At 38.7% G+C, this 18,996-nt stretch overlaps 1 protein-coding gene across 1 annotated transcript in view; it reads left to right on the forward strand.

Annotated features, from left to right (window-relative positions):
* idua (alpha-L-iduronidase) overlaps positions 1-18,996 on the forward strand; it is a 269,569-nt gene that overhangs the window by 242,658 nt on the left and 7,915 nt on the right. The window contains exons 10-13 of the mRNA XM_060851644.1: positions 1,738-1,859; positions 2,651-2,776; positions 4,255-4,331; positions 15,002-15,117. Of these exons, the coding sequence (XP_060707627.1) occupies positions 1,738-1,859; positions 2,651-2,776; positions 4,255-4,331; positions 15,002-15,117 (441 nt within the window). The remainder of the gene's footprint in view (positions 1-1,737; positions 1,860-2,650; positions 2,777-4,254; positions 4,332-15,001; positions 15,118-18,996) is intronic.

The raw sequence follows: 18,996 nt of genomic DNA on the forward strand, positions 1-18,996 counted from the left end.
CAGACTGAAGTCCTTCACTGCTGGAGAATGGCACTTTTATCTAAGTTGGATATAGGGTGAAAATAAGGCTACAGCACTGTAGTTTGAGTTCCTGAACCAATGCTCCTTTCACAGTTATAGAGTCGTAGAGCTCTCCAGAACTGAAAAAGGCCCTTCAGCCCATCAAATATGCACCAGTCAGAAACAATCACCTAACTATTCTAGTTCTATTTTCCAGCAATTGGCCCATAGCCTTGTATTTCTTGACATCACAAATGTATATCTAAATATTTCTTAAATGTTATCAAGGACTCTAGCTCTGTCACCCTCACAGGCAGTAATTCCAGATTCCCACCATTCTCTAAGGAGAAAAAAAATGTCCTCACATCTCCTCCAAACCTCCTGTCCCTTAACTGGTTATTGATCCCTCCACTATGGAGAAACATTTTTTCCTGTCTAGCCTGTTTATACCCCTCTTAATGTATAATCTTAATCATGTCCTCCCCAGTATCTACTCCAAAGCAAACAACCCCAGTCTGCCCAATCTCTTTGCATAACTAAAACTCTTCAGTCCATGCAACATCCTGGTAAACCTCCTCTCTAGTGTCTCCTCTGAAAATGTGGATTCCAGTACTGCACACCATACTCTAGCTGTGGCCTAACCCACATTTTATGTAGATTCAACATAACCTCCCTGCTCTTAAACTTTATGCCTTAGCTAATAAACATAAGTAGCGCATATGCCTTCTTAATCACATTATCAACCTTTCTGGCCACTTAAAGGGACAGATATATGTGCATACCAAGGTCCTACTTCCTTGGTGCTTCCCAGGGTCCTACTGTTCATCATGTATTGCCTTGCCTTGTTTGGCCTGCCCAATTGCATCACCTCACATTTATCTGGATTTAATTCCATTTGCTACTGATCATACCATCTGACCAGCCCATCTGTATCATCCTGGAATCTAAGATGGGTGGCATGGTGGCTCAGTGGTTAGCACTGCTTCCAGGGACCCAGGTTCCCGCCCGTCTGTGTGGAGTTTGCACATTCCTCCCGTGTCTGCTTGGGTTTTCTCTGGGTGCTCCGGTTTCCTCCCACAATCCAAAGATGTGCAGGCCAGGTGAATTGACCATGCTAAATTGCCCATAGTGTTATGTGCATTAGTCAGGGGTAAATATAGAGTGGGGGAATGGGTCTGGGTGGGTTACTGTTCAGAGGGTCAGTGTGAACTTGGGCCGATGGACCTGTTTCCATACTGTAGGGACTCTAAGCTAGGATAGTTTGTACTGAGAATGCAGGATCAAGACCAGGAAGGAATTTACCCTCAAGTACCAACACCAAACACAAAGACTCCAAGATTAGGACAATTATATTCAATTTTAAAAGTTAAGGGGTTTCTACCGGAACCACACAAATGTGCCTTAAACCCATTGTCAGCTAGAATTCCCATGGGGATGTGTTCACATTCTGTGTTAAAATTCTGGTATACTATCAATAAATTTGTATCATTAGCTCACACTCGCAGAACTTAATTGTGTATAATCCAAGCTGTTTCATGTAGGTTACTTAGAGTCAACAGAGAGGAAACATTCATGTCATCAATTGAATTAAAACCCATCAATATTTAATCAACAAATCTAAAGATTTTTAAAAAAACTTGCTAATGTACTTCATTCCTTACAATTCTTTCAAGGATAATTTCAAATGTAACATTGTATCACCAAAATCAATTGTTGTTCTATTTAAACTTTCCACAGAACTTGTGTATGTCATTTACCATCTGGACAACAATAACACAAACCCTTACTTGCAATGGAAGAATCTTGGAAGGCCAGATTTTCCAACAGTGGAACAGTTTCATCTTATCAGACAAACGGAGGTTTTACTTCAACTTCAATTCTAGCATACAATTATAATATTGATACATTAGCACAATTTATGAAATATTATTTATTATTTGTTTTTATACATTTGGTGTACTCTGATTAAAAAACTGTTTCTATATATCCAAGCACTACATTTACATATAGGATTTTATTGGTAGATCATGAGGAATTTGTGCATTTTTAAAGTTCAAAAGAACATTCTGGGTTTAGTTGGGCTTTTTTGTTTTCCGAGAATTTTCTGCAGTTCCAGCAGAGTAACTAAAAATGCCAACTGGTTCCTGAAAAACAAGTGCAGAACCTCAATGCAGCCTTTCAAGGTCAAAAACACAAGGAAATACTGAGAGATGTGCGCTGCTCAAGCACAGGAGTTCCCACCTCTTCCATAACCTCAGAGCCATGGTATGTCAAGTGACAAAAGATATGCAACCCTCTTGAAGGATTGAAATGGGGTTACTAAGAGGAGTCAGTCCTGTAAATGGCTGCTGTACCTTACAAGAAATGTGGACCTTTATCAATAATTGATCAGGACTTCCAATACAAAGGCAAAATACACCAGATGGTGGAAAATACTGTAAACTTGATGAAAATCTGTTCTGACAAACATTCAGCAGTGCTTGTTTATTAAAGTTCTATATGACCTAAAGTCTTTATTATCATTTTTACACAGCTATTATTTTTATATATGGGACACTTTTTGGCAACCTTTTCGTCACATCCACGCCAATGTAATATTCCAAATATGCAATTCAAATGTCCTGAGGTCATTTGATTCTGTTTTTATTAGGATCCTGTTGTTAAGGGACCAATGCCATTTCCTCCAGAAGGCAACATCATTCTGAAGCTGCAACTTCCTATTCCTTCTGTGTATCTGTTGCACATCTGTGCAAAGCCTGAAAGATCTCCAAACCAGGTTAGAATTTGTGAGACTAAAATGATCAAAGTTTGCTACGTACTTGGAAATCATAAGGACATAATTATTATTTGTGCATGATTAGTAAATAAATATGACGAGAATTGAATTGAACCAAAATACAATGCAAGTATACAATGAAAATGTTTCAATGGTTTAAGGGCGGCACGGTGGTACAGTGGTTAGCACTGCTGCCTCACAGCACCAGAGACCCGGGTTCAATTCCCACCTCAGGCAACTGACTGTGTGGAGTTTGCACATTCTCCCCGTGTCTGCGTGGGTTTCCTCCGGGTGCTCCGGTTTCCTCCCACAGTCCAAAGATGTGCGGGTCAGGTGAATTGGCCATGCTAAATTGCCTGTAGTGTTAGGTAAGGGGTAAATGGAGGGGTATGGGTGGGTTGCGCTTTGGCGGGTAAAATTGTTTGTAAGTAATAAAGTAAATAAGAGATGATATCCCAATTTTTAATGTAAAACCATAATATTTTTACATTTTTCACTTCATTATGAAACTTTTTAAATGATACATTACTTAAGACAACAATATTAATAATGTAGAAATAAGAGTCCCAAACCTTGGGGCTTTGACAGCATTAGAAAGCCCAATTTCCACCAGGAACCACCCATGATTCTGCACGATTTATGTTAGGTGTCCAAATCCTGGATCAAGAGATATATCCAACTTTTTTCCCTGTCTTCTCCTTGTTTACACAACAAAATGACATGTCTGAATAGTCCGTAGAGTGAATGGGCTGAATTTAGTGGCACTCACCAGAACAGACTGAAGGTCTGACCTGTTAAATATCAGGTTACGTTTAAGTTACAACAAGGCACAATTTTAAGTAGACAACACAAAAACGTATTTATTTATTAGCAGTTCAACTCCGTGTCTTTGAGCATTTATTATTCGGAGAAAGAGTTGGATAGAAAGAGCAATGCTTCCTTTTAAACTATTCCACAACTCTTAAGAGCTTTTTTTAACTTTACAGGAGGGACAGAGACTTGTATGTTTTGTACTCGTTTTGGAGTTCACCCTTCAACTGTACAAGTTCCAAGTTTAAGCTAAACAGAAACTAACAATCCAAAAGCTGTTGCTATGCAACCTGCAGGCCAATGCTCCTTTCACCAGTTTGTCTAGAAATAGTAATAAGTTCATGTTACTTGTTTCTAAACAACCCTGTTTTCCTAAATGTCACTTGGTCTTGTGGAAAAAATCAGTGAAACACAACTCAATTCCACTTTTGACCTTTGAGTTCCAAAACAATCACAGCAAACTCTGCGATGCAGGCATTGTTTAATTTCTATTTTCCAGTTTTCATTTGAAAAAGATGTCTGTGGGTCTAACACAACAGGCTGTTAACTTGTTGGCAATCCTTTGTGATTGTACATAGTTCAGCTGCATGTTTGAATAGTTTACATATTACCAAAGAAATAAAGTATATAACATATTATTTTTAACAGATTTGTCATTCTCTTCACAGACTCATGGTGTGAGCTTTATACCTCTGATACTGGGACAGGTGGCTGTTACGTGGGATGATAGTTACGTGAATTCAAAGTAAGTACTTGATCATTTTAATTATCAAACAGCAACACAGGCACAATGTTAGACAAAATGAAGCCTTTGAGATTAAAGGGAAAATGGTTGCGTGAAAGCGAAATTATTTAAAGAACAGAAAGTGAATTAGAGGTAAGCAAGTGTTTTTAAATATTGAACATTACAGCGCAGTACAGACCCTTGTTCCCTTGATGTTGCGCCGATCTGTGGAACCAGTCTGAAGCCCATCTAACCTACACTGTTCCATTTTCATCCATAGGATGACTGGGAGTTAAAATACCATGTTTCGCAAAGGAGACAATATTGGGACCTTTTGAGATATATTGATAATCAGGATATATATAGGCATAAGTTCAGTTTGCAGATGCGCAAAATTCAGAAATGTAGTGTTATGATCTTGATATGCCTAGTATTTTTTGGAACTATGAAACCCAGATATTTTCTAAAAGAATGCAAAAGGTCAAAGAATAAGTAGACATAAGAATATTAATAACTGTGCTCTGTCTTAGCTGAGTTGCGTTAAAAATATTAAAAGTATGATGTAAAGTTACATATACACAAACAAAGCTTCATTCAAATTTCCTTCTACACTTACTTATCTTAGCACCACCAAAAAACTGATGTATCATAAGTTAGAAAATTAACCACTTTGTCTAAATACTTTTCAATAAATCATAGCAGATTGAGATTTCTGTGTCTTCCACTTACCTTTAGTAAGGTAGTCACTTCAAATCTACTCTGACCAGTCAACATTTATAAAATTTTATTCAACATACATGTCACTAGTGTCTTGAGTCAGAGAGCTCTAGTCTTAATGTTCTTTAAATCTGAAATCATTCATCCAGAAACTCTCCTCAGCTTTGTTATTTCAGAAGTTCCAACTCGTTATGAGTAGAATCCTTTAATTATCATAGCAAACAGAATTTCAACTGAATCCTGTTTGAGAGGAATACATTCTGTTGTCGTATTGTTCTAACCCCAATTGCTTACAATAGGACCATGTCCAAGGAATATAATCTATCCTCCTTCAGCCTCCCCAATGTAATTAACTTCTCGTTGATCCTTTTCTATTGCTTAACATTGATTACATGGTCAATTCTTTGTTGCCTGTTGATTTTTTCCCTAACAAGAGATAATCTGCTAAAGAAACCTTAGGAAGGGACCATCACCACAACGTAAAACATAGGTTTTGTTTCTGAAAAGTACGCCTGTCATCACAATAGTGGAACAGACTTCCAGATGGAATAAACTGGTGGAATTGGCAATAACATGGCTGATGAAATTTAGCACATTCACATGATTAGATTTGACCAAGTGGATGCAATATAAACTAAATGAAACAAGTTTAAGGGGGGTGCAGGAATGCATCCAAACAATCCTTTGAAGGTGGCAGAATTTGAAAGGACTGATTAAAAAGCTAGAGATCCTTGATTTAATAAATAAACGAATAATGAGAATTCTGATTTCCATAATCAAGACAGAAGGGGTTAAAATAAAACAATTGGAAAAACAATCCTAATTATCTGTGGACCAGCCAAATCTAACTAGACACACAAAGCAATACTTGGCCCCTTTCTTAGCTGTGAAAATTGCTTATCATTTCAGACTTGTGCTGTGCTATAAACATAATCCTTGGCATTCTTTTTGTTCCCCTGTAAACTACCTCCTGAAACATCTCTACCCCTACCCTCACCTCCCGCACATGCAGGGAGTTCATGGATTTCTTCATCACCAAGATTGACACCATTTGATCAGCCAATTCTAGCACATCCTCAAATTCCCTACTCCATTGGGCTAAACATTTAACAAAGCTCTCCCTGTCCTAAGACTGAACTTGTATCTTTCTCTACTTTCTTTCTGATCTTTCTTTCTTGTCTTTTCTGAGTTCATCATCTAGTTAAGCACTCTTCTCTTTATTCTTTTCTGAGTAAACTACTGGCAATCCAACTTTTCCTTCCTGGCTTCTACGTTCACCGTTGTTGTTTCATGCTCCTAAAGAAATATCTTGGTGACCTCATGTCAATGGCAGTCACTCACTTTCATCTAACCTCGAATTCAGCTGTTTAGTTCATGTTTGAATATATGAAGTCTGGAACACAGCAGTCCTGGCAGAATCCAAATTGAATATCAGTGAGCAGGTTCTGAGTAAGTTCTGCTTGATAACAGTGTTGACAATCCCTTCCATTACTTTGCTGGTGATCACAAGTATGCAAGTAGGGTTGTTAAAGCCATGGATTTTTTTTTGTTTTAGTCTTGACATGTCCTACACGGCATTTTCATAATTTATTGAATCGATGCTAATGTTGTAACTGTACCACAATGGTTAGTTTTGGAGTCAAAGTTTTATGGGGGCCTTTGCCATTATTAAGTACAGTCTGTAGTTCCATGATAGCATGAATGAATCAAATCAACTGAAGACTGACATCTATGATGGTGGCAATCTCAGGAAGAGGCTGAATTCTTCACCTGTTTGCCAATTCAGGCTGAAAATGATTTGCAGTCTTTGTCCTTTGCACTCACTCACTTAGTCTCCCATCTTTGAGGATGGAAATGCTCATGAAGCCTGCTGCTCTTGTTACTTTTGTAATTGTCCATCACCATTCATGACTGGATGTAACAAGTCTGCAGAGCTTTGATTTGATCCATTGATTGTGGAATCACAAAGCCTACTGTTTAACATGTTGGATATTAGGTTTTTAGCCCTGTATTCTAGCTTCACTTGGCAGGAATCTCAATTTTAGATACAGGTGCTTGTCTCATTATCCTATGCTCTTCTTTCAATCTACTTATCACTTTTATGTGAACCATGGCAAGCTGCAAATTGGTCAAGTATATTCTCCAAATATCTATGCTTTATTTTGATATTTGGATGACATTTTGACCCCAAATGTCCTAATTAAATGAGTGTACTGCAGTGTTATAAATGGCACAGTTATTGGAATTTGGGCTGTACTTGGTTATGCCAAAATTATTTTCTGAAACAATTCCACTTGTTGGAATACCAATGGTTCTGCTGATTTTGGAAATGACACTTGTTGTGCCTACCCTGCCCCATCCATTTGCCGATAACAGAAGGGCAGTCAGAATTGAGGGGATGACATTACAAACTAGAAATCCCTGACATTTCATCTACTCCCATACAAAGTACAATACATCTGTATGGCAGGAATGCATACTGCATGCCATTTCCTGATAGCTAGAAGAATTGGTTATGAAAGTAGTTGTCAGTTCTTTAAATAGAAATAATTAAAACTTTGGTTAGAGATGGCTGCATCCTTCCATCCACCATTCCAGCCACAGAAAAAGGGCAAAATGCTGCTCCAATCTTCTTGGCAACTTAACGGGAAGTGTGCCCAGGGACCATATTATATGTACTGTGTAGTAATTAATTCTCAAGATTTAGAATGGAATAAAAGTTGAGCAGCCTGATGCTGAATATCTCGTCCCATTTTCACCTCTGAATAAGATTCAAGAAACCTTATGACCTTTGATTCTTAATCAGTACAGCGTGAAAGAAACAGATAATGGATTGTGCTTGAATCAGGGTTGGAAATTGTTGCAAATGTTGCATCTAATGTGGCTAGTGCCAAGGCTGGACAACATTGGTCTGCTGCCCTCATTTAGAAAGTTGAAGGAACTGAATGCAGTTTGACTTCAGGAAGTATGAAGGCCAAACTATTCAAATGGCAGACCTGTCAGTCTACAGAGGTCTCTGGGTGGATGAAATGAAAAGATGTAGAGCAACCTGCAAATTATTGTGCAGCTAGAACAGGCAATCCTCCTCCACCTGACTGCACAATAAGGAAGTAAAATGTATATTTAAAAATTCCTTTAAAGGCTGCAAATTTGACTGGTGTGTTAAGTGAAAACTGACCAGAATATGTACAGCAAAATCTACAAATAATCACTAAAGACTTTTGAAAATTTAGTCCTGAGATGAGCTTAAAACCAATATTTTTTTTATTATTGTGGGATCGGGTTCAGCTAATGACCTAAATCAGTGTGTGGTGAAAATAGCCTCTTTACTCAGCAAACCTAGTAGCACAGTTTGAGGGGGAGGTGGAATCCTGAAGTACAGTTCTTACAGTAGCTTCTTTATACGCAGTTCTTACATACATTATAATTCTATCATCAACGTGTTGCACGGTTTTATCTATTGTACACAAAAGTTTGTAAGCAGCAGATTGTTTAAACATTTGCTAAAGCTGGCTGCTGTTCCTGATAGAATTGAGAGTGTTTGTCCAGTCTGTTTGCATAATTAAGAGGTATTAGTTCTTTTATCTTTTAAGTAAGTAAATGGTAATAAAACGGTTCTAAATAAGTTAGAAATTATACATGTACTTAATAAAAATATAGAGGATGTTAAACTGATTACAGTACCTGGGTCATACAGATGTACAGCATGGAAATGGACCCTTCGGTCCAACTCGTCCATGCCAACCAGATATTCTCACCTAATCTAATCCCTTTGCCAGCACTTGGCCCATATCCCTCCAAACCCTTCCTAATCATATACCCATCCAGATACCTTTTAAATGCTGTAATTGTACCAGCCTCCATCACTTCCTCTGACAGCTCATTCCATACGCATACCACCCTCTGTGTGAAAAAGTTGCTCCTTAAGTCCCTTGTATATCTTGCCCCTCTCATCCTGAACCTATACCGTCTTGTTTTGGACTCCCCCCACCCCAAGGAAAGGACCTTGACTATTTATTCTATCCCTGCCCCTCATGATTTTATAAACCTCTATAACGTCACCCCTCAGCCTCCGATGCTCCAGGGAACACAGCCCTAGCCTTTTCAGCTTTTCCGTATAGCTCAAATCCTCCAACCCTGGCAACATTCTTGTAAATCTTTTCTGAATTCTTTCAAGTTTTACAAGCCTAGTACTTTTATTAACATTTACTAATTTAAAAGATAAAAAGACTAATACCTCTTAATTATGCAAACAGACTGGACAGACACTCTCAATCCTATCAGGAACAGTAGCCAGCTTTAGCAAATGTTTAAATAATCTGCTCCTTACAAACTTTTGTGTACGATGGAAGGAGACCAGAATTGCACACAATATTCCAAAAGTGGCCTAAGCAATGTCGTATACTCCATGCTCTGACCAATAAAGGAAAGCAAATCCAGCACCTTCTTCACTATCCTATCTACCTGCGACTCTACTTTCAAGGAGCTATGAACCTGCATTCCAAGGTCTCTTTGTTCAGCAACACTTCCCAGGACCTTACAATTAAGTGTATAAGTGCTGCTCTGATTTGCTTTTCCAAAATGCAGCACCTCACATTTATCCACATTAAACTCCACCTCCCACTCCTCAGCCCATTGGCCCATCTGGTCAAGATCCTGTTGTTATCTGAGGTAACCTTCTTCACTGTCCACACCTCCAATTTGGTATCATCTACAAACTTACTAATTACACCTCCTATATCCATATCCAAATCATTTATATAAATGACGAAAAGTAGTGGACACATTATCTATCCTTGTGACACACCACTGGTCATAGTCCTCCAATCTGAAAAACAACCTTCCACCACTACCCTCTGTCTTCTCCCTTCGAGCCAGTTCTGTATCCAAATGGCTAGTTCTCCCTGTATTCCATGAGATCTATTCCTGATGAAGGGCTCTGGCCCGAAACGTTGAATTTCCTGTTCCTTGGATGCTGCCTGACCTGCTGTGCTTTAACCAGCAACACATTTTCAGCTGTGATCTCCAGCATCTGCAGACCTCACTTTTTATTCCATGAGATCTAACTTTGCTAATCAGTCATGAGATTTGTTCACTATTTGCCAGTGTAAGTTTCATTCATTCATGCAGTTTCATGGAAGGGTTATTTTGACTGTAAGTTTTGGGCCTATTTAATATGTATTTAAAAAGTACATTCTAGTTGAGGAAAATGTTTGATGTTCTGTAATCTATTCAGGTCCTGAGAGATGGTTGGTGAGAGCTGATTAATATTGTAATAATGTTTCCAAAGATTCAGTTGAGTTGTAGAGACGTGATGTTGGGAGGGTATTGTTTTGAATACTTTACTATATTGACACTTATTCAGAGGTAGCTTTTGATGTAGAAATAAGCCTAAAGAAGATTGGAGTGTGGAACTGATAAGGAATGAAGGTGTGAAAAAGCAGTAAAGAGTTGAAAGGGGTGTCTTAATTAAGTCTATCTTGTAATAGTAAAATTTACTACAAAATCACAGTTTTATGAATGAATGGATGAAAACATGTTGTAGTAAATATAAGGAGTTATGAATGAATGAATGAGAATGGGGTTTTAGAAAATGTTGTGAGCTGGTAAGTGAGTTACTAAAAATACCTATAACACATTATCTCACGTTACCATGAATACCAACTTCCACCTCTGTAATATTGCCCATCTCTGTCCTGCATCAACACATCTGCAGAAACCCTAATCCATGAAAGTGGTATCACTTGACTGTTCCAGCACTCTCTTGGTAGACTTCATAAATTTGAACTTATCCTAAACCCAGCAGCACATATTATTATATACAATGGCACATCTAGTTTATAGTTGATATATGTTGGAGTACAATTTATGTTCTAGCAATTAATGTTAAACAGAAAGAAATGGGTAAATGCAATTGAAGCAAGCTTGGAGTGTGGTACAGTTGAAAGGATGCTGCCGGACTGACCTAAAAAAAACAGCTAGAAAGATAAGCTCATTAAAATTTTGATTTTTAGAGTCTGCTAGAGTACTTTAAGAAATGTAATTTCAAAAGGTAATCCATGTTTATTTAATTAACTCAGAATAGAAAGATAGAGCTACAAAATAGCAGGTGGCCTTACCTAGCTAAAAAGTTGGAGACAGGATATTTTTAATATTTCCAATAATGGCGTTTCAAAGAGTTGGTTTTGTTTTGGGAGTTTGAGCTAAACTAGTTTAAAAGCAGCCAGTAAAATTTATTTCTTTCCTCTAGTCAAAGAATAAATTATAAATGAGGGATAATTAATATAAAGATTAGTTGTTGACATTCCAGAACAGACTACGTTTTCATAGAGATAAGTGGCGCTTAGGAATGTTCCCTGGCTTCAGTGTATCTGGGTGTTTGCTGAGGGAATTAGTTGCAGTTTTGACCTTTTGTAGTTTGCATCTCACTTCGAGATGACCAACGTACTTCAGGGCTATGGGCTGTGTGCAGGAAGATGAGATTGAAAAGGGCACCTGGGTGTCTTTGGGTTGGCATGGACAGGATGGGCTAAATGGCCCTCTTCTATTCTGTATTGTTCTGTGGTTCTAATGTAAATGACAGCTAGGTAGACTCGACCTGTAAACAGAGTAAAATCTTAATACTTCACTAACTATATCAAATATGGGTGAGGCTTAATCTTAGTTTTAAATTTTTCAGGGAACAGAATCTGGAAAATTGCCTAGTTTAAAACTAACAAAAAAGACATAAGCTGAATTAACCTAGAAGTTAATACTGGTTGTTTTATTGATTTATTTGTTGATTATGTATTATTATATTATACACACACATACATAAATATATGTATTTATTTACATACACACACATTTATATATCTAAATCTCATCAAGTTCATTCAGCCAGGACACCAGTGCTCACTAAGCTACATTGACTGCTAATCTGACAACATCATGACCTTATCCCTCCTAATTTATAAGCTCCTCTAGCCCTACAGTTCCCCAAGATCTCTGCACACTCCTGGCTATTTGTAAGTCTATGATTAAAATTGCTCCACTTTGACTCCTATGTCTTTGCACTATGCTGTCTGCCTCTATACCCTATTTTGATACATGCTATCTCTTTGACTTTAGTCATCTGTTCTGATATTATGTGCTAGGTGTCATATTTTGTTGGATAATACCCCTGTGAGGTGCATTGTAACATTTAACAATGTTAAATGCATTAGTGATATAAATGTACAATGTCCTCAACAACTGAAAGGCAAGTTAATATTTTCCCTTTAACATAGTTCTGCATTCTGAGATGTGGGTTGACCATCTCTACTTAGAATTCTAACTTTTGGGTTTCTGATCCTGTGTGCCCTGTTGTTTATTGTTTGTGAGAAGATTTGTAACTCGGGTGCTCGTTGTTGTGGTTCTGTTCGCTGAGCTGGGAATTTGTGTTGCAGACGTTTCGTCCCCTGTCTAGGTGACATCCTCAGTTCTTGGGAGCCTCCTGTGAAGCACTTCTGTGATCTTTCCTCCGGCATTTGTAGTGGTTTGAATCTGCTGCTCCGGTTGCCGGTTCCAGCTGTCCGTTGCAGTGGCCGGTATATTGGGTCCAGGTCAATGTGCTTATTGATTGAATCTATGGATAATGGCACTCATCCACAGGTTCAATAAATAAGCACATCGACCTGGACCCAATATACCGGCCACTGCAACGAACAGCTGGAACTGACAACCGGAAGCAGCAGATTCAAACCACTATAAATGCCGGAGGAAAGATCACAGAAGTGCTTCATAGGAGGCTCCCAAGCACTGAGGATGTCACCTAGACAGGGGACGAAACGTCTGCAACACAAATTCCCAGCTCGCTGTACAGAACCACAACAACCTGTTGTTTATTTCTAACATTTTCAATTTTTTATTTCTGATCACCAGCATGTGTAGAATTTTTAAAATCTCTTCCATTAACTCGGTATATATGACATAAAGAGGGATACTCCAAGTAAAAATTATTATAAGTATTTCTTAAAAGTGTAGGAAGCCAGAATCACAGAATAAGGATGGTGGCCCATCATGGCTGCAATGGCTCACAATGAGCATTATGATTTAGTGCTGTCACAAATGTATAAACTTCCATTCAATCCACCAAGGTGACCAATTTGCCTAACTGACTGTAATTCAAAGTAAAAGCATTTCATATCGAGTTATATTTTCTCAGCAGAAAATAACTATTTATTGTAATATATTTAACTTAAACAAATGGCAAAGAAAAGAAAGGCTCTCTAATCCTACAACTTAAACTATGCCCCTTAAAAAAAACCCAATGCACACATTTACAAAGACAAAAGGCAGACAGTTTGAAATACATTGTGGTGGGGAAATAAACCATCAGATAAACAGAATTCCAAATAACAGAAATCCAGATCAGAAGGATGGATTAAATAGTGTCTCACTATTTAATAGTTTCAGCAATGTGTGACACACTGTCATCTGTAAAACAGTGATCATGCTCAACTTCAGTAGTGGATCTGGTGGACTTAAGTCTTTTCTCATTTGATGTATTTCTCTTAAAAGCTTTTCTGGTTTTTCTGTTCTTTCACCCACATGGAGAGATTGGGGAATGGGTGGAGAGACAGGTGTTGTTAACATGGACATTCTAGATGTCTCTGTCTTTTACAGCTTTATAACAAAATGCAAATCAAACAATCACAGGACTGGAATTAGGCAGAATTTCCTTAACTCAAAGACGTTTGTTGTCACGCTGTCTCAAAGTATCCTCCTCATTGCTTCAAAAAATATATATTATACTGCTACAAGTGTTTACCATTTGATCTTTCCAAGTTTTAAAACTTCCCTGGTATTTCAGCTTTATATTAGTCCAATTTCCATTTCAGTCTCTCTTCTGCCTTTATATCTGCCTTTGTCACACTTCAAGGCAGTGACCCTAACTACTCACCATATGAGAATTGTTTTTGTATCATATTTGCTTCTTTTGCAAATTGGCTTGTATTTGTGCCCTCTCATTGTCAATCCTTTTATGAGGGGGAGCAGTTTCTCCCTGTTTACTTTGTCCAGAACCCTCATGTTTTGAAAAGTTGCCTTCTCATCCCCAAGGAAAACTGTTCTAATTTATAGAATCGTAGAGATATACAGCACAGAAACAGATCCTTCAGTCCAACTCATCCATGCCAACAGATATCCTAAATTCTAAATTAACCTTGTCCCATTTGTCAGACATGGCCCAATATCCCTCCAAACCCTTCCTATTCATATACCCATCCAAATGCCTTTTAAATATTGTAATTGTACCAGTCTCCTCCACTTCCTGTGGCAGCTCATTCCATACATGCACTACCCTTTGCTTGTGTTTTGGACTAAATCACTCCTCCCCCAGGGAAAAGACCTTGTCTATTCACCCTATCCATGCCCCTCATGATTTTATAAACTTCTATAAAGTCACCCCTCAGCCTCCGATACTCCAGGGAAAACAGCCTCAGCCTATTCAGACTCTCCCTATAGCTCAAACCCTCCAACCGTGGCAACACCCCCTTGTGTAACTTTTCTGAACTCTTTCAAGTTTCACAATATCCTTCCAATAGGAGGAGACCAGAATTACACACAATATTTCAAAAGTGGCCTAACCAATGTCCTGTATAGCACAACATGACCTCCCAACTCCTGTACTCAATGCTGTGACCAAATGCTGCCTGTTACTTCATTTCCAAGGAACAATGAACCTGGATTTCAAATTCTCTTTGTTCAGCAACATTCTCCAGGATCTTACCGTTAAGTGTATAAGTCCTGCTGTGATATGCCTTTCCAAAAACTCCCATCTGGAGTTTCTCATTCGTGGAACTATTCTCATAAACCTCCCTCGCACTCTTTCCAGCATTGTTTTTAAATGAGAATCTTATTTTAACTATTTTAAGCATAAGCAACTAATATTCTTCATTTAAAATGTGAAGCTAAAAATGTGTGCCTAATATGTTCTTTTTTGATTAATGCAGATGCTTAAAAACATTTGAAGTGGAATTTTCAGTAGATGGAAGTGTTTATAGAAGAATCAATGATAAAGACACTATATTTACTATTTTTATACATGCTCCACTCCCCAAGAAAAAAGGTTAGTTTTAACTTCTTTATTTCGGTTTCTACTGTGAATTTAATCTAACATAAAATGATCTATGGTTTTGATCTGTACAATGATCCACATTATGTTTGCAAATAATATAATCCCATGATAAGTGATGTTTTGCGAATGAAAAGCACTGAATTAGTTTGGGGCTCACAATCACAAACTGATAGTGTTATAAGTCTTCCAGGTAAGCTGTTCCTGCCAAAGGAATGCAAATTTTACACTAAAGTAGCCATTTCACTGGATTTTACAACAGGTCTGTTTGTAAAAGAATATACACAATGTAAAGTAAAAAAAATCTCTAATTTCTCGTACTTTCCATTTGTAATCAAATAATTATATCACTTGATTCTTCTCCTGAGTATGTCTCGTATTGCTCACTAAGACAGTGGACAAGAAACCTTTACAAGACGTCTAAAATAATTTTAGGAAGCAGGGATTCACTTGTCCATAAGACATAGGTGCAGAAATTAGGCCATTCAGCCCATCGAGTCTGCTCCACCATTCAACCATGGCTGATAGGTTTTTCAACCCCATTCTCCCACTTTCTCCCCATTACCCTTGATCCCCTTGATACTCAATAACCTCAGTCTTAAATATACTCAATGACCTGACCTCCACAACCTTCTGTGGCAATGAATTCCATAGATTCCCCACTCTCTGGCTGAAGAAGTTTCTTCTTATTTCTGTTCTAAAAGGTCATCCCTTTATTCTAAGGCTATGCCCTCAGGTCCTAATCTCTCCTACCAATGGAAACATCTTCCCAACATCCACTCTGCCCAGGCCATTTAGTATTCAGTATGTTTCAATTACAGCCTCCCTCATCCTTCTAAACTCCTTCGAGTATAAATCAAGAGTTTTCAGACGTTCTTCATATATTAAGCCTTTCATTCTGGGACCATTTTTGTGAACCTCCTTTGAACACGCTCCAAGGCCAGTACATTCTTCCTGAGATATGGGGCCCGAAACTGCACACATTATTCTACATGTATTCTGACCAGAGGTGTCCAGAGCATCTGAGGTACATCACTGTTTTTATATTTAAGTCCTCTCAAAATAAATGCCATCATTTCACTTACCTTCCTAACTACTGACTTCAACCTGAAAGTTTACCTTGAGAGAATCCTGGACATGAATTCCTGAGTCTCCTTGCATTTCAGTCTTCTGCATTTTCCCCCATTTAGGAAGTAGTCCATGCCTCTATTCTTCCGACTAAAGTGCATGACCTCACATTTTGCCACATTGTACTCTATCTGCCATTTCTTTGCCCTCTCTCCTAACCTGTCCAAATCGTTCTGCAGCCTCCCCGCCTCCTGTAGCTATTTTTGTGCCATCTGCAAACCTAGACAGAATGCCCTCAGTTCAACTAGATCGTTAATGTATAAAGTGAAAATTGGTGGTCCGACCACTGAGCCTTGCAGAAACACCACTTGTCATCGGCTGCCATCCTGAGAAGGACTCTTTTATTCCCACTTTGTGCTTTCTGCCAGATAGCCAAGCTTCTATCCAGCACCTTGCCTCTAACGCCACATCTTATTCAGTAGCCTTCTGTGCAGCATCTTGTCAAAAGCCTTCTTGAAGTCCTGGTAGTTAACATCCATTGGTTCTCCTTGGTCTAACCTGCTGGATACTTCCTTAAAGAATTCTAGCAGAGTTGTCAGGCCTGACCTCCCTTGATGAAACCATGCTGACTTTGCCCTATTTTACCACACACTTCCAAGTATTCAAAAATCTCATCCGTCACATTGAATTCCTGGATCATACCCTCGACTGAGGTTAGGCTAATCGATCTATAATTTTCCCTTGCTGTACTCCCTTTTTAAAAAGGGGTGTCATGTTAGTGATTTTCCAGTCCTTTGGGACCCTTCCTGATTCTAGCGATTCCTAAATGATCACGATTAACACCTCCCCTATCTCTTCAACTATCTCCCTTAGAACTCTAGGGGGTAGTCCATCTGGTTCAGGTGATGTATCCACTTTCAGGCCATTCAGTTTTCCTAGCACCTTCTCCTTGGTGATACCATAGGCAGCTCTGCCCAGTCACTCTCATGAATATTTGGGGTATTATTCGTGTCTTCCACAGTGAAGAATGATGTGAAGTTATTGTTCAGTCTCAGCCATTTCCTTGTTCCCCACTACTATCTCTCCAGTGTCATTTTCCAGCAGTCCAATGCCCACTTTTGTCTCTCTTTTGCTCTTTATATTTCTAAGGAAACTCTTACAGTCTTCCTTTATATTACTGACTAGCTTACCCTCATGTTTAATCTTCACCCTCCTTATTTATTTTTTTTAATTGCCCTCTGTTGGTCTGTGAGTAAAAAGTGAGGTCTGCAGATTTAACCAGCAACACACTTTCAGCTCTGTTGGTCTTTGTAAGCTTCCCACTCCTCTGGTTTCCCACTGCCCTTCACCACATTATATGCTTTCTCTTTTCCTTTTATGCAACTCCTGACTTCCTTAGTCAGCCATGTTGCCTCACTGTCCTGTACCATGCCTCCTTATCCTCATGATGAATCTGTGCTGTGGCTTCTGAATTACTCCCAGAAACTCCTGCCATTTGCTGTTCCACTGTCTTTCCTGCTAGGCTCAGCTCCCTGTCAATTCTGAAAATGTGTTGCTGGTTAAAGCACAGCAGGTTAGGCAGCATCTCAGGAATAGGGAATTCGACATTTCGAGCATAAGCCCTTCATCAGGAATGATGAAGGGCTTATGCTCGAAACGTCGAATTCCCTATTCCTGAGATGCTGCCTAACCTGCTGTGCTTTAACCAGCAACACATTTTCAGCTGTGATCTCCAGCATCTGTAGACCTCATTTTTTACTCCCCGTCAATTCTACCTAGCTCCTCCCTCATGCCTCTATAGCTGCGTTTATTCAGCTGTAAAACTATTACCTCTGATTCTAACTCCTCCCTCTCAAATTGTAGAGTAAATTTAATCATATTATGATCACTGCCTCCTTAGAGTTCCTTCACTTTAAGCTCCCTTATCAAGTCTGCCTCATTGCACAACATGAAATCAAGTATTGCCTATTCCCTAGTGGGCTCCAACACAAGCTGTTCCAAAAACCAATCTCGCAGACATTCCACAAATTCCTTTACTTGCAATCCACTACCAACCTAACATTCCCAAACCACCTGCATATTGAAATCCTCCATGATCACTGTAACTTTGTCTGTCCTACACATCTTTTCTATCTCCTGGTGTACTTGCCTCCCAGCTCCTGACTACTGTTTGGAAGTCTGTGCATAAGTCCAACTTTTTTTTTGCGGTTCCTCAGTTCTACTCTCTCAGATTCTATACCATCTGACCCTATTTTGTTTCTTACTATTGATTTCATTTCATTTCTTACTAATAAGGCAACCCTATCCCCTCTGCCCATCTGCCTATCTTTTCAATCGGTCTTTGTCCTTCAATTAGCCCTGTAATTTACCTATTGGTCATATCATCGAGTATAGGAGTTCAGACATCATGTTACAGATGTACACGACATTGGTGAGGCCACATTTGGAGTACTGCCTACAGTTTTGATCACCCTGCAGTAGGAAAAATATTAAGAGAGTAGGAGGTTGAGAGGTGATCCATAGAGGTTTATAAAATCATCGGAGGTATAGGTAACATGAATAGCAAAGGCTAGAGTAAGGGAGCTCAGTAGACATCGGTTTAAGATGAGATGGAAAAGATTTAAATAGGACTTGAAGGGCAACTTTTTCACACACTGGATGATACATATATAGAATGAACTGCCAGAGGAAGTGGTAGATGCAGATATAGTTACAACTTTTAAAAGACATTTGGGCAGGTACATGAATGGGAAAGGTTTAAATGGATATTGGTCAAATATAGGCAAATGGGACTAGTTTAGTTTG

This window comes from Hemiscyllium ocellatum, chromosome 36 (assembly GCF_020745735.1).
Source record: "Hemiscyllium ocellatum isolate sHemOce1 chromosome 36, sHemOce1.pat.X.cur, whole genome shotgun sequence".
Classification (NCBI taxonomy): Eukaryota; Metazoa; Chordata; class Chondrichthyes; order Orectolobiformes; family Hemiscylliidae; genus Hemiscyllium; species Hemiscyllium ocellatum.